The following is a 22,732-nucleotide window of genomic DNA, read 5'->3' as shown; positions in this document are numbered from 1 at the left end:
AGCGGATTGTAGAACCAATGAAAAAAAATGTGTAAAACAAACTCAAAAAAAATCTTATTAACACCTACTTATTTAAGAGGGAGATGTACGCCAGCAGAGAACCTAGCGGAAAAATTCGAAGCTTGCAATTTGAGATTTTTTTTTTTGATAATTTACAATGTCAACTGTATTAATAAATAAAGATGTAAGTATCTGAAAACATTAAAAACATTTTTTATTTATTTTTTAATTCAAAGATAAACTTACAATTGTAACTAAACGTAATAAAATTTGAATTCGTTGCAGGGTCACATCTTATTATTACATTATATTTTATGGTCATATTTATTATTAAAATTTAGTTTATTAAATTTTCAATTTTTCGTCGTTTAGATTTTTGACTAATTCATCGTTTTAATAGTTTTTATATCTATTTAAAAAACACACCGAATTTTATAAAAATACTAGCTGACCCGGCAAACGTTGTTCTGCCATATAAATTATTTCTAGTGAATATTTTGGTTGTTAAATAAAAAATAACGAATGTATCGTAAGACAAGTGTGTGGGGATGGGATCTATGACAGAAAGAGGAATAGAGCGGTGTTGACGATGACCGCCGATAAAAACAAAAAAACATCAACCATTCATTTTCTCAATTCAAAATGAGTAATGATGTTCATAATGAATGAATTACATGTGACAGGATCTCGTTGTTTACTGTTTATGCAATACCCGTATTGTCCCTACCAGAAAATTAGCGGATATTGGAGAGCGTCGTATGAACGGTGTGTGTCAGCGATGAACTCCAGATTATTGTTTCTTCTTCGAATCACGATTTCTCGCGTCGATGTGCGGTCGCCAACCATGATTCCAGCAATGTCGTCAACAACAGTCGCATTGAATCGACGTACGTGCTCTCCAGCTGGTGTTTTATCAGGATTGATGACAATAGCGTGATTGTCACTTTGCAATTCGTGCATGTGTGCTTTGAAGAATTTCAATAATTCATTGTGCTCATTCAACAGGGCGTCCAGTTCGCTGACGATGCGCCTGGCATTAGGCGAATTGAGGCTATTGTAGCCGCAACGTGCATCCGCCCATGAAGTAGATTTGTAAAAATGTATGAAAAATGTATGTGGTTCGTTTGGCATTGGCAGCAATGAGCCTACTTTGTGGTATACTTGGCCTTTGATTTTGAACGTAGATTGGAATTGTTGACCATTTGCCGCAGTATTGTGAACTATTTCTGTTGCTCCGGACGAAGTCATTTGGAAGCATAAATTGAATGTGCGAATGGACTTCAGGAACAGGTTTGAATCTGGAACCGTGCCGATGAGCAAGCCGTTCAATGGTTCTGGTGGTATCTCAATTTCTGGTAGTTGCACTTTTCCTGATGCGCAACACATCCCGGCTGACTCATGTTTGAATTTGAGCGCATGACAATGGGGACATTCTTTGTCCATAGCACCAATCAGCACTTTCGGATGAGCGGAATATTCAATATCTGGCTCGTACTCGAATGCGAGACGAAGGAACGAAGCGGATGTAAATGTTCGATGTACTTGTTGGCGTTGTCGGTCATTTGCTCTGCGTGTATTAACTACGAACCGGCGCGCTTGGTTCCGTTCCAATTGTCGTTGTTGATTTCGTTCAGCTCGTGCCTCTTGTGATTGAGATGCACGCAATTGCGACATGCTTACACGCACGTTTTTGTTATCTTGTTGGATTTGTTCGTCTGTTCTTTCTGCTCTACTATTTCGCATGTTTGTTGCTTTATTCATTCGACGGCCCAAATGGCCCCCCTTGCGTCTTGCTGGCATTGTGCACTGTAATACACGCACATAAAAATAGATAAATTAAAATAAATCATATAAAATTTTGCACGCACTGCGTTGTGATATGCCGAATGAAATTTCAAAATGACGCGACGCTTCTCTTGAATTCTTCTCGGACGTAGCGCCATCTGTCATTCAACAACATAAATAATTTCGTTCTGTTTGAAATACGAACGACGGTTAAATTTGTTCATACAAAAATAATAAAATTGCGATTAAAAAATGGGAGGGTAGGGGTAGGAGGGTGAAAATTTGGGGTTATAGGTATTTTTTTATGCCAAATAATAAAAAAAATACAAAAAAAAAATGTCAAAAAAATAAAAGAAAATTTTTCTGGATAGAGATACCCTAATCACATAGCGGTATGAAATATACTTGTTGACCTATTCTCATATCTAACAAATATACATAAAAAAAAATCATAAAAATCGGTCGAGCCATTTCGGAGGAGTTCGACCACAAACATCGTGACACGAGATTTTTATATATATAGAGATAAATGTGTATAACTTGAAATCCATTTTATATATATATATAAAATTTAAAACCTAATAAACTAAATTTTAATAATAAATATGACCATAAAATATAATGTAAAAATAAGATGTGACCCTGCAACAAATTCACATTTTATTACATTTTTTTACAATTGTAAGTTTATTTTTAAATTTAAAAAAAATAAAAATCTTTTTAATGTTTTCAGATACATATTTGTTAATTAATACAGTTGAAATTGTAAATTATCAAAAAAAAACTCAAATTGCATGCTTCGTATTTTTCCGCTAGGTTCTCTGCTGGCATGCCTCTCCCCTTTAATATTATGATGAATATAATCATTTTAGACATCTATTTTGGAAACATTACGTGTAACGAAGACAAAGGAAGCAAGAAGAGTGGAGAGAGCTTGTGGAGGCCTTCATCCAACAATCAGGCTGATGATGATAAAATCAAATAAAGAAAATATACATTATACACATTGCAAACAATTTAATTAATTACTGGGAGTATAAATTTTGACCCCCAACGGTCAAAACCGCACTTGTATCCGGCCAAATGTCCCCAATGAGAGTATAGGGTGACATATCGCATTATTAATCTTATCTCTTTGACCAATGTACCGGAAACACGTACCTACCTACTTACTTTATAAATGTGTAAATATTTACAGTGACTGCATGGGAACGCAATAAAATAAGAACAGGAAAGTTCAATCCGTATAATGAATTACAACTGTGACCCATAAAATAATAATATTTATGATAACTTGTTGTATAAGAAAAACCTCAGTTAGCAGAAATGTAATTATGAAGTTTGGTCTCTCTTTACTATTCGATTGCCTTATTTTATCAATAATTGGATTTCTTCGAATTTTCTACTTGAAGACATACGGATTATTTCTTTTGATAATGACAATCAAAATTGGCAATCAATCAGTGGCGAAGGGTGGCGGTAGGCTACGGAGATTCGACATAAACAGTTCACACTGAACTTTGTCTGTCATACTTATTTATACGTTTACGTACTATGTGTTCTGGTGTTTCAGACTAAATTCTTTGTATTAGCCTGGCGGAGTCTTTGTAAAGTTTCCTGAATTTGCCGAGCACGCCTTCGATGCACACGTTCATTTGTTAAGCGGGTAACGCCTACTGTCGACCAAGAACTTCTTGTTCACGTGTTAAAACTGTGAACTAACAGTCCCATTCAGTGCAGCTAATCGCTCTTCCGTTTTAAAATGAGGAACGTCCCCAAATTTATCATTTCATTTTACGCTCCGTGGTGGACGGATCTATTAATTTACGTAATTTGAAGTTTTTTATAATAAAATATGTCTAAAATGATCAAGAGTGATGTTGGAATTATTATTAGTATTTTTTTGTTTATTGCGAAGGAGACTGGAAGTCGCTTCGAAAAAGAAAGCATATGCATTATTAATAATTAAACATGCCTCTAGCACGCGTTGCCGCCTTGACAGGTATCTCACTGAGAAGTCTTCTATATGAGACTACAGCGACTCCGATTTCTTGTTATCGGACAGTAGCTGACGGTTCTCCCTCAGCCATAATGTTTTTTATCTTATTTTTTTAATTCATTGTGAATATTGCCTAAGTTCAAAGTAGGTAACATCACCCTATTATAATTACCCTTAAATAAATTGGATATCACACTAGTTTCTCACTCACTCGATATGCTATTTTTTTTTTGAATTTATTGTAATAAATAATTTGAATTAAATAATTTGAATTAGTAACCATGTCCTTGCTTTTTCGTACAAGGTGGTTGTTAGTAATTTTGAACAATAAAAAACACCCAGGCTTTGAGAAAAACATATAAATATTGTGTCCTCACCAGATCGAACCCAGAACTCACGAGAGCCGCCCTCGATATGCTATTACCGCACTGTAAGCAACTGTTAAACTATTATGGGAGTATCATTGGTTTTCTTTTAAGACACGATTAAAATAAATAGATTAATAAAATTATGATAATTCATAAAAGAAGAAGGTATACGTAAATATATAATATAATCACAGCATGTTGGGCATTCGGCGTAAAAACCTCAATAAATTATTTACTAGATTTTTATAATCATGCACAACTATTTCCACTCGATTAAAGAGTCTCTCTTATACCTTTTCTTAACTTCAAGGTGACCTGTATAGGCATTGGCTAATTATTATAATCGCTGGCAAGCTATATCTCGTCTTAATACATCATATAGAGATACCAGAATTTGAATAATGAATGACGTTATATTTTTCCTGATATGTCATTTTATCTCTGTTCTGTTTTGTCACCGTTCTGTTTCTTCATGGAACCAAAATAAATGTTTCCTTTGATTTTTCAAATTTAGAATTTGCGTTTATACGTGTGTGTTGAATACGTTTTTACCCCCTGTTCTATCTTACTCACTTTCATATTATGTTTTCTCTCGTGCGTTATATTATATAATTCAAAACAAATATATATATTAGATAAATCCGCTGGAATATTATTTACTATGATGCAGTAGCGAAGGGTTGAGGAAGGCTGTGGAGATTCGATATAAATAGCTCATACTAAACTTTGTCAGTCATAATTATTGGTTATCAAAATTTGTTTAATCAAAAATTATTTTAATCGATAGGGCATTAAGAATACGATTTGTAGATGGTACTGGATATTTTTTTTTTAATCAATTAAACCCTGCCTAAACCAAGCCATATTATTTTAGGTATGCTATGGGTGATCCGACAAAAATAGTGCACAGTTTTTTAAATTATACTTATTTGTTTTTGTTGAATTAAGAATAGGTATAATACATATTACAAAATAGTGTTGGTTAGTTTTTTTAATTCAATGCCTTACCTATATTATCAAACCATTATCGATAAAAAATATTCTTCTATATATAAAATATCAAAAACTATGTATGGTTTAAGGGAAAAAAAATTGACTCTCATCTACTATTGCTTGGATTATGCAGGGTTTAATTTAATTTTAAAAGTTAATAAACACTATCTACATATTGTAGTCTTAGTTCAATGCAAACAAATCCATGTGACTGACAAAGTTTAGTGTGCATTATTTATGTCGGATCTTAACAACCTACCTCCACCCTTCGCCACTGCTATAAGGTGAGTGATTTATTATTTTTAAATTATTTTTAATTTATTTATGCTAACAGCTTCTCAGATGAAGTTAAGCAGGTGTATCAACATACCTCACTCGTAACATTGGTAACGTACTAAAAATAGTTTAATACAAACATAATATATTGAATACCACTGACGTATGTACCTACTACTAATTATACACGTCATTTACAAGTTATTTTAGTATGACGACAATATTGAGATGAAAACTTATAAAATTACATGTGTAATTATTATAATATTTAATATTGTACTGTTATTTGAATTATCGTATCAAAATATAATTTTTAAATTCAGTTTCCTTCTAGTGTTGTTCGCATTACATTGTGTATTGTAAATATTATATTGTGTTCTGGAGCTTAGTCATAGTCAATTCATGGCCAGTGTCTGTCGGTTTGTCGTTGGACGATATTACCTACGATTGTTTTGTGTGTGTTAATTAATTAAATATAGCTTTAAAACAATCAAATCATAGAATTATTATTTGAATATTAAAGTGTTTGACGTTGTGATTTCTGTCTGTAGAAGTTGACATGTAAACAATTAAATATTATATTCCAAAAATACATTCAATGTGGCAAAGAGTGTACGTCAGTGGCAAAGGATGGAGATAGGCTGTTAATATCCGGCATAAATAATGCATACTTAAGTTCATGGCCCCCACAAGGGAGGGGCTGACAGGACTCTAGCCTGGGGGCCCGGGCACACGGGCCCGAGCGCCTGTACACGTCCATGGATTTACTGGCACCAATAGTGTATAAATTCAAATATTGCGACAATAACTGTTGTAACGTTATAGCACCTGTACACGTGCATGGATTCACTGGCACCAATAGTGTGTAAATTTAACTATTGACACAATAACTGTTGTAACGTTATAGCGCCTGTACACGTGCATGGATTCACTGGCACCAATAGTGTGTAAATTTAACTGTTGACACAATAACTGTTGTGACTTTATAGCGCCTGTACACGTGCATGGATTCACTGGCACCAATAGTGTGTAAATTCAACTATTGACACAATAACTGTTGTGACTTTATAGCGCCTGTACACGTGCATGGATTTACTGGCACCAATAGTGTGTAAATTCAACTATTGCGACAATAACTGTTGTAACGTTATAGCGCCTGTACACGTGCATGGATTCACTGGCTCCAATAGTGTGTAAATTTAACTATTGACACAATAACTGTTGTGACTTTATAGCGCCTGAACACGTGCATGGATTCACTGGCACCAATAGTGTGTAAATTTAACTATTGACACAATAACTGTTGTGACTTTATAGCGCCTGTACACGTGCATGGATTCACTGGCACCAATAGTGTGTAAATTTAACTATTGACACAATAACTGTTGTGACTTTATAGCGCCTGCACACGTGCATGGATTCACTGGCACCAATAGTGTGTAAATTTAACTATTGACACAATAACTGTTGTGACTTTATAGCGCCTGCACACGTGCATGGATTCACTGGCACCAATAGTGTGTAAATTCAACTATTGTGACAATTTATTTATTTATATAAAAAAAAAAGTATTACGGCATTACAGCTATTGGCCAATGCGCCATAATACATAATAAATACAAATATATAAAAATACCTTAATTACAAATAACAACTAATATAACAAGGAGAAAAAACAGCATGTTTAAATATTAAAGAAATATGATAATATATACAATTATAAATTTAACCTATTTAATACGTCCACAAACATTACATAGTTAATAAAAAACAAATCAACCGTTATGGTGCCATTAAATAAGCTAATTGCACGATACACAGCATCGCGAAACATAACATCTGTCCTGCGACGAGGTATCTTGAAGACCGTGGAGCTACGAGTGATATTGGTGGGAACATGAAAATTAATATTTGCCAGTATATACGGATTGTAAATGAACCCACGAAGAAGTAAAAAGAAATGCTTTGAAAGAACAATCACTCTTCGGGTAGACAGGGATTGCATAGCGTGACGGATCAACGAGTTAAGTTAGATTAACACACATCACAAATATACTCTAATAGTAAAAAAGTCGCTAGTTTATTTCAAAGCTATTGAATATTTAAAAATGTAGTTGTGCGTTGCAATTTGATGTGATACGATGATTTAATACTTAAATGATAAGTTCCGTGGAGAATTTGTAGACCATAACACTGCCCGTAACCGCCATAGATCCTGGCATGGGGGCCCGCTACCACATGTGGGGGCCATGCTTAAGCTTGTCAGTCAAACGTACTTATTTGTTATCATTGAACTAAGAATACAATGTGTGGATATTGTCTGTTATTTTTTTTAAATTCAATTAAACCCTGCCTATTTTAAGACATAGTTTACGTTTCCTCGTGTCAAGCCTATCAGGCACCATTAGCGAGGGGTGCAAGACTAGTAAATGCGCTCCCTAAAGACATAGACATTTTCAATGATGTACTTGCATTTTATTTTTGAAACTGTATTTTTCTGTATAAAATTGTATTTTTTTTCGTTCTCAAAAATTATATTTTTCTGTATTAAATTGTACTTAAGTATGTTTTGATTTTTTTTTTTGTTATTATTATTGTTATTATATATATATATATATATATATCTTTTTCTATATTCTCTTCTCTCTTGTGAGGGTAATGTTTGACTTATAATGTAAATCTCATGTTGTGTACGTCTTGAATTTAGATTTGTTATGTCCACAATGTTTTGTATTCTTAAATAAATAAAATAAATAAATAAAAAATAAAATAGTAAAGAATATACTCATTTATCTGTAAAATATATATATAAGTGCCGTTAAACCATACATCATTTTAGATATTTTATAGATAGAAGAATATTTTTATCGATTATGGTTTGGTATAGGTAAGACATGTACTCAACAACATGACGTGTCAATTGTTGTCTTAGTTCAATGAAAACAAATATATTATATGACTGACCAAGTATATTGTGCACTATTTACGGTGGATCTTAACAGCCTACCTCCACCCTTCGCCACTGGTTTGTACCTAGACTCCATGTTCTTACTTGGTTAAAGTGCACGATCGCTATTTACGTATTTTCTATGTACAATCGATTCGAAAATCTAATGTCGACCTGACAGTTTGACAGTTACGAAACACTGAATCATAAAATACTATCATTGTATAATTTATTTTCTTCTCTATTGGTTGCAATAAGCTTGTAGAAGCATCACGGATGAATAATTTGGCTTGTTATAACGTCATTATAATAATATAATAATAAGTGTTAGTACTACATATCAATGGAAAAAAATAAAAATTGTGAATTTTGCAAAAGTTTTTGTAAAAGTTTTCGTAAGTATTATAATAGTTACAATAAGTTAGCCATCTAAACAGTCAAAACTGTATATTTCGCTCTTAAAGTTGGTACACCCAAAAGAGGTGCAAACATATCACTTATTGTAACAACTACAACTAGCTTTTTGTACAAATTATAATACCTCAATACAAAAACATGAAAAACTACCCTCAATAGCCGCCGATAGCGGCCGATAGCGGCCGATAGTAGTCTTGTGAAGAGAATAGATGCGCTGATGAGTTGTCCAAGTGACTAACACGCTTTTCCCATAAAATTAAACTGAAAAAGAGACCGTATTGCGTGGTAGCCAAAATTCAGGTGGTATTGTAGAGCCAGTAAAAAAAAACACTAGGACTTGGAAACAAACACTTTGGAGAAAATTACATGTTCCACACATATAATAAATTATATAATTATATTGTGATACAAAACAAATTTATGCAGGATCTGTAGGAATACAATTTTTGAATGTAATTTCTAAATTATCAATTGGAAACTGCAAAATCTTAATATTTTTGATATTATACATCCATTGACATGACAAAAATTCTTGATATTTGGCTTTTTTTTAAATAATAAATTATGTTTATCTAATTACCTACTTACTTTCATAACATTAAGTTATTTAAATGATCAAATATTTTTATTGAATATACATAATTTTGAAACACACTGAGAAAATATATATTCAAGAGCAAAATTTTTTCTAACCTGCGTCTCTCGGGATTCGCGCCCACGCAAATCGACCACAATGCTATCCTACCTAATTGCGAAAAATTTTAAGTAATGGCTTTTTCAATACTCTCTGAATCGCTTTCCAAATTGTGTTACTATTGGCAATCGGCTTTTGAATTTTAAATCAAAGTAGGTATTTATTACTTTACTTACTAACCGGTGTCACGGATCACTCCAAGACTTTTTGTTAGAATGTAACATTCTTATATTATTCTTCAGCCAATTTTCCGTATAGTTTTCTAAAAAAACACATATAGCAGAATCTTATTACTTGGAGTTAATTGGAGTTTCTAGTGCTTAGCTTGGAGCTCTAGAGCCCTATGTGATAAGAGGTAATAAAGTGTATTAAATCAGTGTTTAAATTTCATCGTGAAAATGAGTTCTTTACAATTTGTGTTGGTACTAGTGTTAAGTTTTTCTTCGTGCTGGAGTTGGAAACCGCGCGAAGATAAAACCAAATGTCCTGTCGTGAAGGCCATGAGGAACTTTGAATTGGATGCGGTAATAATTACTGATTATTTATATTATCTGGTTATGAGATTTGATAATATTGACATGTTAAATAGTTTATGATTGTTTAACGACCGATCTTGTTAACAGCATTCACTAATTTGCACATCATTCTAAGGCATAAAGCCCACCAAAGCGGCGTTCGGTGCGCTCACTACTGAGTAAGCCCCCTCCCACCCCCGCATTACCCTTCACCTATGTAATAAGGGGCACAAGAAGCACAAAATAATTATTATTATCAGCGTCTCTCATAACAAAACAATACAAATATTATATTATTTCTTGGGGCTTGTAATTAATATTTACGATGACATCATTCTACCAGGGAAATATTGGACACGCAGCAAACTAAACAATGAGTTCACTGTTATTAAATAATGCCGAGGCGCCCGTCCGACGTACGACGCGTCCAGAAACGGATAAAATAAACAGCGCGCGCCTCTTTTGCTTGCCGTTTCAATGAATGGGCTACGTTGTATTTTCGTTAATTCGTCCATCTGAGAAGCCAAACCATGGGTGAATCATGGGGCGGGCGGGCACAATGCGTCGTCAAATCCAGTGTGCGCTGGCGTATTTGATTACGTTGTATTTTTGATGATTCACATTGAATATGCGCGAGCGCCCCGCAAGCCCACTTTGGTGGGCTTTATGCCTATGTCCAACAAAATAAGGTAAATGTGCCGCAGAGGTGGACATGAGATTTTACAACTTTCTTTTTTGACCAAACCAAACCTAACCTAACCTAACCTAACCTAACCTAACATAACCTAACCTAATCTAACCTACCCCAACCTAATCTTACCTCATATAATCTTAGTTTGTGATAATGGTGTATCAAAATATATGAAAATTTCAAATTTTCTATTAACGATTATTGGATCGAAAAGCCGATGCGCCGACAGAAAAAGGTATTTATTATTATAATTATCTACATGGAATAAATTGTTTTCGTAAAAAAAATAATTATAAAAGCTCGTGTCCACCTCTGCGGCACAATTACCCAAAATAATTTACTTGCTCATGTTTTTCATGTGAAACTTTAATATCGATGGTCATAAATTGACACCGATTCCATGAATAATCAGAAAATGAAGAAACAGAACAGCGATAAATAGAACCTATAACTTTTCAGGAAAAATATTACATTTAATATTGAAATTGTCGGATCTCTATATTATGTTGTATAGATTTTTAATACGCCGTAAAAAACCAAATTAAGTATATAATTTCTGCATTCCTAATCAGTATTGCCGGAAAGTTACTGTCCAACAGGATCTTCTTGGCTACGTGTTAAAACTGTGAACTAACAAGCTCCTCCCATTTTTAACCGCACTACGATTGAAGCGCCTCCCGGTTAGCGACGAGTTGTCCACGTGTTAAAACTGTGAACTAACAAGCTCCTCCCACTTTTAACCGCACTAGCGACTTCCGGTTATTGCATAGATCTTTTTGTCGGACAGTAGGTATAATATTTCGTCTTAATAAATATAATATGTTCAAAATGGGGTGACTAGGTACAATGAAATAATGAGTTTAATAATTCTGTGGAGTTGTGCATGATTATGAAAATTAGGCTGATAAATTAAGGTTTGTACGCCAAATGCCCAACTAACAGTGATTATATATATCAAATATATAATTTTGAAAAATACTTTCTGAAAGAATATATTATAACCATTAGGGAATCGAACCCCGTATCTTCCAGGTTTACGCCCTGTTTCTTTGGATTTTTCCAAGATTTGGAAGAGCACTGATGAGTAGGTATTAAAATTTACCAATAGTTAAAATTTGTCGCAATTAGTATGTCACCTCGTAGCATAGTGGTAATGCACGGATCAGGGCGTAAACTGGGAGATACGGGGTTCGATTCCCCGTCGGGTTGGCTTACTTTTTTTCAAAAAAGATTTTTTCTATTGGTTATAATATATTCTCTCAGAAAGTGTTTTTCAAAATTATATATGTTCAATAATCAGAATGATATATTCTTAAATCTTGTGAATTATTCGTTGAATAAAAGAAATAGTTAATTATATATATTAAATACTTATATATACATATTTCGTTTATAATAGTTTATTATTAATAAATAGATAGGACAAAAATGAATGTTTTATTTTTCCCTTGGATGTCCTGTTTTGTCACTGTTATGTTTCTTTATGTCCTGTTTATTCATGTTTTAATCATTTTAATTCCTTATGTCGAAAATATTGAATGTCAGTGTGTGACCATCTATATTATGTTTTGTAACTAATTGAAAAGGTGAAAAATTAATTGATTCAAACTCATATGCAATGAAGCATTAAAAATAGTAATACAGTAGAACCTATAACGGACAAAATATCCGGTCAAATGTGAAAATTATTGTTAAAAACATCCTGTAAAGTTGTGATTATATTGAGATTCACGTCGCGTACTGTCACAGCGACAAATTTAGCCTATGGTTTCATCATGCCGCTGAATATTTTGAATAAGCACTATCACCATAAATCCAATTATGGAAAGTGCCAAATCTACTAATTTATTAGTATTTTGAATTTATATTCATTATTCATGCTATTCATCCTTGGAATGACCGGCTGACAAATGTTGAAGCTCTCAATCGAATGGGGGAGGACCGAAAAGTTCTGCGTAGTATCAAAACCAGAAAACTACAGTACCTACTTCGGCCACATTATGAGAGGACAAAAGTACAGCATTCCCCAACTTGTCATTCAAGGATAGATCAATAGTAGAGGACGGCGTCGCATTTCGTGGCTTAAGAACCTCCGTGTTTGATACGAGTGCAGCTCCACTGAACTGTTCCGGGTAGCAGACGACAAATCTAAGATCGCCTTGATGGTGGCCGACCTCCGCTAGGGAATGGCACAATAAGAATAAGATTCATGCTATATATTTTAACCCCACGATGGCCGCGCGGCTAAGCGTCGATCTATAGCGTCGTAGGTCCCAGGTTCGAATCATGGGTCTGGCTGGTATACATATTGATTTTCAATTTGTATGAGTCAGAGTATGGACCTAATTTTCTTTTAGGTATACTTACTTACATACTGCAGTCTGCAATTTCAAAGAGCTCTTTATTTAGCTACGTATTTTTTTTTTACTTATACGAGGCATACATGAGAACTCTGCCATTCTGGGCAGTCTTGACCGGTGTGTCCTTGATAACTATCTTAGAAATATATAGCATCAGTTGTTTATTCCCAAGGTGCAGAACCAACCTGCCACTGGTACTGCCAATTGGGAGAGCGATAATTATATTCAACCAAATTGCTTCGGGTATTGATATATTCCACCTACGTGAGGATGAGTATTATAGGTGGACGTTGTTTTATAAATCCTTAAAATAGGGTCTGCTGAACTCATCCGATGTACTTCCTTAGTTCTTTGTACCTATCTAAATAATATTTTTTGTATTTAAAAACAAAATCTGCTAATAAAACCTCCCCTCTGAGGAGGCCCATAATATGACCTTATTAGGACCGGACATAACTCACAGTAAGCTGCCGCTACGGGAAAAAGTGTGTAATGTCGTTTTTCTTGGTATTAAAAATGTTATCAGACTGATGCTCCCATCCAGTAACACATATTGTTGAACCTTTAAACAAACATTGTCAGTTAGCAACATCTGCCGAAATCATCAGAACAACAATGAGGTTACCTCACGTTGTACCGCACTGCATCTACACCTGCATGACTCAATTAACGTTTTTATCATTTTCTACATGCCTACACATTTTCGATTCAAGTCAAAATCACGTGTTTTTTGTTTTTAGCAGTTGGTACTATGTATTTCTAAGAATGTTGTCTATTATCTATGGTCTGCGGGTTGGGTTCCGTTCAAAATATTATTGAATTTACAGAGACTCGTTACTAGGTTACTCCAACATTGAAATTACGTAGATCGTGTTCGTTCAAAATATTCTGCAAAATGACGTAACCATAGACTAAATTTGTCACCGTGACAGCGGGACAGTAGAGTATAAGTTTTATAACTTTGCACTTTTTACTACACTGATTCGCCTCTTTTTGTCTAATTATCTCGCATAAAATTATATCAAATGATATTCACTTGTATTAATAAATGTAGTAATAAGATAATAAATAGATAATATATGTAAAAAAATCAGTGTGTGCACTTATGTACGCGCGTTAGAAGTTATACTTCTTTGGCATGACAAAACAAAAAAAAAACTTGTGATAAACTAGATTCTTTGACTAGCTCTTAATTATCTTGTTAAATTACACACTCATGAAAAAGGACCGCTTATTGGAACGCCGTTGATTTGTTTCTATACACTTTAACTTATATTACCAACTGTCACTCTGACGGTTAATAGTTTATTTATGTAAGGAATTACAAATGGCCGACAATAATAAATTCGCTGCCTAGGCAACGGAACAATTCTAAACTATAATATTATACTTATTACTTACGATTGCAGTATCATATTGTGGCGTAAGGGTAGTGCGTTCGGCTGATAACCGAACAATCGTTGGTTCGAATTCAATCGAGTGCGTTTTTTTTCGTGTGAAAAAATAAATGATGTGTTACATGTCACAGGCCAAAAATACACTCTGACCTGATTTTCCAAACGCGCCTAAAGAAGTATAACTTCAAAAAATATTGTTAGAATATATTACTTACATAATTTTCATCCTAGAGCCAGGAGTGTAAAGAAGCAACTATACGCGACATGCATGTCAATATAATCAAAACTTTAATATTGTCCTCTCTCACGTGTAAGTATTGAAACAGTGTACTTTCGTGTACTGTTTATGACGTTTCTGTTTCCTCACCTAATTAGTATTTGTTTATCCCCATGTCATATTGTGAATGTTTCAAATTTTAATTTGAAAACATAAAATATATTATGATTATTTTAAAGCTTTTAGGACAGTGGTATGTCGTGCAGTATTACGCAAGCTCTGAAGAGGCCCTGGCTTACAAATGCATGAGGGCTCACTTCACAAAGGAAAATCACGTTTTACAGAATGGTAATTTTATTATTAACACTATTTAAAATATACATAGTTTTCAAACACCTCTGAGAAAATAATATATTATAAGCAATAGAAAAATCTTAAAAAAAAAGTATGACCCCCCGCCCCGCAGGAATCGAACCTGCATTTCTCGGGTTTTGCGCCCATGCACATTGGCTACTATTCTAAAGGCGTCATACTTAATTACGACAAATTCTCTTTTATATATACACAAGACTACAATGCGCCGTTATCGGCGGTTAACGAGGGTTTATCATATGTTTGTATTGAAGTATTATAATTGTTACAATAAGTTAGTAGTCTAAATAGTCAAAACTGTCTATCTCGCTCTAAAATTAAGCATAGCCAAGAGAAGTGCCGTTAAAACATAGCACTTATTTTAACGATTACAACTAACTTATTGTGATAAGTTAATAATAACTTAGTTACAAACATATGAAAAACTACCCTTGATAGCTGTCGATAGCAGTCTTGTGTATATAAAAGATGCGCTGAAGCGCTTTCCAAATTGAGCTACTATTGGGGATCGGCTTTTGTATTTTAAATCAAAGTAGGTATTACTTTAATTACTAACCGACGTCACGGATCACTTAAAGATTTTTTGTTGTAACTTACTTGAATTTGCTAAAAAATTTTTAATTAACTATTTTTTTATTCAGCGAATAATTCACAAGATTTAAGAATGTAACATTCTAATTAATAAATTTAATTATGTATATTCAATAATTAGAATGTTAGATTCTTAAATCTTGTGAATTATTCGTTGAATAAAAAAAAATATTAATTAACTATTTAATATATTTATATCATGCATGTGGCAGCAAAAATGACAACACCGGCGACTGGCGGAAAATAGAAGAAGGAAACCATAGCAACCAAAAACAATAGAATATAACACGTAGAAAAAACACCAGCATTGTTCGCCAGATATTTTACCCATAACGTATTACTGTTATATACAATCGAATATAAAGACATTGAAAATTATAAAGATTATTTTATAGTATTACCCTAGCGAATGTCGGCCACCATCAGGGCAATCTTTTCTCTATCATCTGTTACCTGGAACAGTTCAACCACGAAATGCTGCGTCTTCCTTTGCTACGTTTACCGTCGATCTTTCATTGGATAACAAGTTGGGGAAAGCTGTACTTTTATGGTCTCATAATGTGGCCGAGGTATTGTAGCTTTTTGGTTTTTATACTATGCAGAACTTATCGGTCCTTTCTCATTCGCTTGAGAACTTCAACATTTGTCACTCGGTCAGTCCAAGGAATTTTAGGGATGCGTCTATACAGCCACGCCTCGAAAGCCTTAACTCTCCCTGGTATCTCTTGGATAAGCACCCATGCCTCCATTCCACAGAAAAGAATTGAGGAAATATAATAACCAACCATACGCAGTCTCAGACCTAGGTTGACTACACTATATGTTATTCGACCCATGTTAAATTAAAAATCTTCACAAATATAATTAAAAAAAAATATATTTAATGTTTTTTTCAGGTAACCTTGAAATGCAGGTAAACATGAACTTCACCTACTCCTTCATCGATGATCCATTGAACGAACAGCTCCTCGGAAACCTGACATGGCAGGTACCTGATTCCAAGACCCCCGCTCACTGGGTTCACGCCGAAGATACGTGTAAGTAACATTATAACCATGACACCGTATGTGGTTTTGTAACGTGTGCATACTTAACATATGATTTTTGTTAATGGAAATATATTATGACTAAGTATATATGACCGTATCCGTATATAAACTGTATATATACATAGTCACTCAGTGAAAATATATTTAATATGGCACACGGTTTAAAACTACATGCGGTTTAGACCGACCTTTCGGACATTTTTCACGTCTAGGATACCACTGGATAGCGTCATTTTTTTCAGAGATCGTCTCTTCTTTGTCTAATGTGTCCCGACCATTTCAATTTCAGATTTTTAACACATTTTATAATATTATAGCATAATATCCTTAGGTATTTTACATATTTACAATTATCGCTTTTTATTCATACGCACTGTGTTCAGAACACAATTCTCCATACCACGCTATACCTAGGAATTGCAATACTACAACCAGTGGCGCAGCCAGGGGGTGGGGGGGGCAAGGGTTCTAGCCTGGGGGCCCGGCGTGTCGGGTTGACCAGATAAGTGAGATAAACACACATCATAAATTAGCTTTAATAGTAAAAAAAGTCGCCTGCGGCGCTATTATACTTCATGGCCATGAAAATTTTCAATTATGTAATTGTGCAATATATTTTTTGTTTATTATGTGTCGATACTCGACAGCTCCATTATTAAAGTAGATGTATTAAAAATCGCCAATAATTCACTGTATAAGTACCCTTAATTTGAACTAAAACACAATTTTAAAAACGTTAATGTAGTGTTTCACACTGCTTTTAATCTTAGCGGTAGGTAGGGGGCCCGCCAAGTAGCCTAGCCTGAGAGCCCGTTTCAGGATGTGGGGACCATGGTGTAGGTACACCGAGTGCAATAGACAAAAGACCGATAAACGAGAAATTAGGCTGTGAAGAAGAAAAAGAGCCTATGGGACTAATTTACATTCTCCTCCTTGGGCTCCCCCCAATATTGAATCCTGAGTGCGCCACTGACTACAACAGTATTCGTAAAATAATTGTAAAAACAGAAGTATATACCAATAAATATAATACTTAGATGTAAAAATCTCTTTACAATATTAATATTATGGTATTGTCACTGCTGGTCACCAAGGACGACGAAGGGCCACGGAAGTAAGCCAAACATCGCATAAGATGACAGAAAATGATGATCAAAAAATCACAGTTCTGTTTTTATGTTAATTAATACATTTTGTCTCCACTGTCAATTCCGAATATAACGGTATTGTCTGATTTTTAAATCCGGTATTTCGGTATCGAAAAATACTAGCATACCGGTTTTGAAATACCAGTATAGTAATCTCTAGCTATACCTACTACTACTTTATTTGATTGGAATATACCAATACATTATAGAATATTCAATATTTTCTATAGGAAAATAATATAATATTAATTTTCCAGATGAAGGCGTCTACAATACCTATGTGCTGGACACGGACTATACTTCTTGGACCTTGCTTATGCACTGCGCCGAGAAAGAAAAGAGTCTTCGCTACATGTCTTCGTTCATCATGTCAAGAAACGCTACGCTGGCTCATAATGTCATCTCGTATCTTCGGGATAAGCTTCCAAGGTACAAATATGAAATTATAGCATTCGAAAAAATAAATATGTGTTACAACACATATACATATTATTATTTTGGACAATATGAGTTCGTAAGGGAGACATATTTGATGAAGTTGTTCATACAGCCAAGCTGGGATGGAGTTTAATTTGTACGTTTGAATGTTATAATCATTTTTTTTGTATCACCTCAATCGTAAGTAAGTTTTTAATCAACTTCCAATTATCATGTATTTTTGCCAGTGAAAATTGATAAACAATTCAATTAAAGAGCGGTCCAAAACCTATTATGGCAAATTTAGAACGTAGACCGTCGCAATTTCTCTAAAATTACGAGTCAATTACAAACTCCATTGGATACCGAATATATTTTACTATATTATGTATTATTATGTAGGCATCAAAAATATGGATTATTCTCAATTTTAGCACGACGACGTTTATTATAATACGTTCTTATGGTATCAATCAGGGAACTCAGAAATAATGGGAACTGAAATACATAACAGGTAAGGCGATAGCAGGTAACCGACTCGAGTAAGGAAGAATCCGCGTTAAACTTACACACGTGTCAATAATACGTTTTAGGTCGAATACTGAAAACTGCTCTCGGTTTATGCATTTACGCTCATCTAATGTTGGTGTATTAATACACATCATTGCACGTGCATAATGCGTGCTTCATTTTCGTAGGACACTCACACATTTAAAATCCTGCTTCACCACGCGGCGTATTGAATATGGCCTATCGGTATTCTATGTATTATCTATTCTGTGGTATCAATATATAATTATTTAATGTGGTCATAATATATTAATTTCAAAGTTGAGAAAAGATAGGGTAGCTTAATGATAGTATACGTCTTTCCTACAATGTATATACTTAGACTGTGTAGATTAAGCTTGCAAAGATATCCAATATTTTTCATTTTCGACCTTCACACAGCACCTTGGTCCTGAAAGGGGAGATAATCGCTGGTAATGGCAGTAAGTCATGTTACCCAAGAAGACACCGAGAGTATCAATCAGTCCATTCTGTAATTCAGCCATTATAAACACTATTTATTTCAAGAATAGTTTATCTAATTTCTGTTGTAAATTTTTTTCAGATACGGCGTGGATGTTAACTTCGTTTTCGACATGTCCCAGATGGGATGTGGAGACCACTCCTTACCAGAAGTTCTATCGACTAATGAAGGAATAATTCCACCGCTTGTCGTAGCTGCCAGGGAGGCGAGGAAGGCCGCAAAACGTCATCCCATGAAAAGGGTTCACAAAAGTCACAACTCTGTCGAGAACAAGTCATCGAATTGATACACTTAACTTATTATTGTATTTGTCATTGGTTACGAATTAATTGCATATGCTGTCTTTTTGTCAGGTGTTTCTTTCTCATACACACTTATTAAACTTCTTTACCAATTGCGAAAACTGCCTTCTGAAGGAAGGTAAACGATTCGTTGCAGTAAATTAAGTATATAAGGTTAAGACTTCTTCTTTAACTATGTCGGCCCCTTAGTTAGAACAGATGGATACTACATGCCGTCTCCAAGAATCCATGCCTTTCTCAGATCATGTTAGCATCACCACGTAAAATATTAGTGGCCTTCCAGGACGCCGGAATTCAGTTGGCTTGAAGAACTGTCAAGCCAGGTTGAAAGTCCCCTGAAGCATCTGCAGTAAAGCTAGGTACTATCAAGACATAAGTAGAACTGTTGAAACATAATATATAACATGATATTCCTGTCGACAAACAAAATCTATTCAAAGTTGAAAGATCAAAAACAATATACGATATTATGTAGTAAATGTTTTAAATAAATAACTACACGTGACATAATATGTCAAGTATATTATACTTGCAATACTTAAGTCATCAGTCATATGAAATAAAAACATAGTATAGTAATGGATCCGTAAATAATAAAGATATTTTTTTAATATAATAATATTATACGTACCTACTTAAACAGTTAACATAAACAGAAGCGAATCTGCTATATTCCTACATTACTATGGATAATAATAGCGCATGTACAAATTGTGTGTAAATTATACTATCGCGATAATTACTGTTTGCACGCAAAAGTGCTGACTGTCTCGCCAATCTCATTATTCAAGCGTAGCGAGACTCATTGTCATTGCATGGTGATATTTGACAGGTTGTGTAAATTGGTAAATTTCAAAATGCTCTGCGCGGTGTAGTTAGTATTTTTCCCGGCACGTTCGCTATTATCATTTTGGTGCGCATACGTCATGCAAGTTTAAACCATCGCGTGAAAATTCAGAAGCAGCTAAACTTTTTTGATACATGCATGCAGTCTTATAATACGTAATACGTAGGTACTACCGTCAGTGAACCGATGCACGTGTAAACAGGCTATAACGTCAATGAGTATATTCACCAAATTAATCATAATCATCAAATTATAATACTTATATCAAATTAATCATCGAATAGTTTGACCAATATTCCTGCTAACATCAATGTCCTTGTATGTATTACTTCTATGAAATAAATCTATTGTTTCTTGGTGTTATTTTTAATCCATACATTAATTCCGGTTGAATCATGCGTATTTATAGTCAACACAATGAATATAGTTGTGGTAAAGCATAGTTTTTTTTTAATTTTTTAATGGTTTGTACTTACTCACTACTTAAATTCGAAATTAGAATAGGTACCTACACAATAATAAATATACGTTGAAAATGATTATTAAAACATTATAAGTCTCAATCAAAATATATTAATTATTTACAAAACTGTAAAAAACAATGTCACTCTATTATTATACATTTATCAGTGATTGAAAAACAGTGCAATAAAATCAAATACTTATACACTAATGGAACCCTGTGATTATTTCATTTTGCTTTATTCCGTCATGTGAGATCATGATTTAGAGTAGTGGAGTCGCAAAACCCGCTTAGTAAATTTATAAAATTCCCTTTATTATAAATCGCATGCCATTTTTTTGCAAATTTGAGTAGTTGTCCTCATCATTTTTATCAGTACTATAACGAAAAAAACAATTTTGTGATTTTATTTTAAGTTGAAAAAATTGTCAGAGCGTGTTTTGTGACTATTTATAATATATCTGCTCATCTATTCTATACACAAGACTGCTATCGAGGGTAGTTTTGTATCGAAATATTAGCACTTATTGTAACAATCACAATAAGTTAGTTGGAATTGTTACAATAAGGACTATGTTTTAACAGCACCTCGCTCGGGTGTGCTCAATTTTAGAGCGAGATACACAGTTTTGACTGTTTAGACGGCTAACTTATTGTAACAATTATAATACTTTGATACAAACATACGAAAAACTACCCTCGATAGCTGCCGATAGCAGTCTTGTGTATAGAATAGATGCCCAGGGGTACTTAACTATTCAAGAAAATTGACAGATTCTTTCTTGAGTGTGAGTATTGGAAATATGGTTGCTATTTTCAAAGATGCTATTAAAAGTTTTAGTATTTTAAATCAGTGATGAGAAACTTGTGGTCCGCGGGCCGCATGTGCTCTACGAGATAATTGTCTGAGGTCCAAAAAGATTTTATCGTAGTGGATTTTTGGGTTTCTACCGTGTGTCCTTCTTCTTTCTTTACTCGACGTTTCGGGCTCGTTGCAGAGGCCATTATCAAGAGATAATATGTATATTAATAGGGATGATGGATTACGGTTAAAAACGTCAAGGCTTCCGGCACTATCAGCAAAATCCAATATTCGAGCCGGTATCCCTGGTCGTAACGATTGACAGATTACTCTGAGCAACGTTTGCTCTTAGCTAATCGGATTCCTTTTGACATTCTTAGAGCAACGTTTCATATCATTCACATACCTACACTACATTTTTATCATAAAAAATAATATAATATCTTTTATTCACCTATACAAAATATTATTGTTTTGTAAAACAATAGGTTTGAATAATAATAAAAATGTTGTAGCTAGCTATTTTATTTGGCCCTCATGAACAGAAACATTGTTCATCACTGATTTAAATGAAACCATTATTTATTAACGATATTATTACTGAATTTAAACTCTGTGATTTACCATGCAATGCAGCATCATATTTTGTTTAAGTTAGTTTTGTGTTACGTGTACAATTCTTATGTTTTCTTGGGGGCAGGTTGGTTAACTTGAAGAAGGATAACAATGTATGTGGCAACTGCTCCAACAAGTGAATATATGAAGGTGAAGTCAAAGGCGAAGAAATTGCAAGCAGTAATCGTGAAGGTCCGGCAGAACATCAGTTGTGAAAATCGCTCCAAGTATTCTTGACGTTTTGGATCTGGAAAACAGATATACTAGACATTAAAGTGGCTCTGTATGATATTTATAGGTAAGGGTGTCTCCACAGCCCGGTAAAAAAACCAAGCCACATAATACTGTAGACTTGTTAAGTGACTTCAATCGATTAGCAATGAAGAAGTTTTAAAAATATCTTACCCAATTTGGAACTGATTGATAACTTATTC

At 34.1% G+C, this 22,732-nt stretch overlaps 1 protein-coding gene across 4 annotated transcripts; it reads left to right on the top strand.

The window, feature by feature from the left end:
* The first annotated feature begins 5,759 nt into the window (after positions 1-5,759).
* Positions 5,760-21,089, top strand: Karl (lipocalin/cytosolic fatty acid-binding protein Karl). Of its 4 annotated transcripts, none has more exons than XM_085945203.1 (6): positions 5,760-5,840; positions 9,722-10,003; positions 14,899-15,007; positions 16,519-16,659; positions 18,077-18,248; positions 19,351-21,083. In XM_085945203.1, exons 2-6 carry the CDS (start codon positions 9,878-9,880, stop codon positions 19,553-19,555), a joined length of 753 nt encoding a protein of 250 aa, XP_085801329.1. In that variant the 5' UTR covers positions 5,760-5,840; positions 9,722-9,877; the 3' UTR covers positions 19,556-21,083. The 4 variants fall into 4 exon arrangements, with proteins under 4 accessions (XP_085801329.1, XP_085801330.1, XP_085801328.1 ...); XM_085945204.1 differs by having other exon boundaries at positions 5,761-5,877; XM_085945202.1 differs by having other exon boundaries at positions 5,833-5,982; positions 19,351-21,089.
* The last annotated feature ends 1,643 nt before the right edge of the window (positions 21,090-22,732 follow it).

Source organism: Rhyacophila brunnea, unplaced genomic scaffold (assembly GCF_057557595.1).
Source record: "Rhyacophila brunnea isolate RB1 unplaced genomic scaffold, BYU_Rbru_1.0 scaffold_18, whole genome shotgun sequence".
In the NCBI taxonomy this organism is placed as follows: Eukaryota; Metazoa; Arthropoda; class Insecta; order Trichoptera; family Rhyacophilidae; genus Rhyacophila; species Rhyacophila brunnea.
The sequence above is the reverse complement of the archived record's forward strand: the minus strand, read 5'-3'. Positions and strand labels throughout refer to the sequence as shown.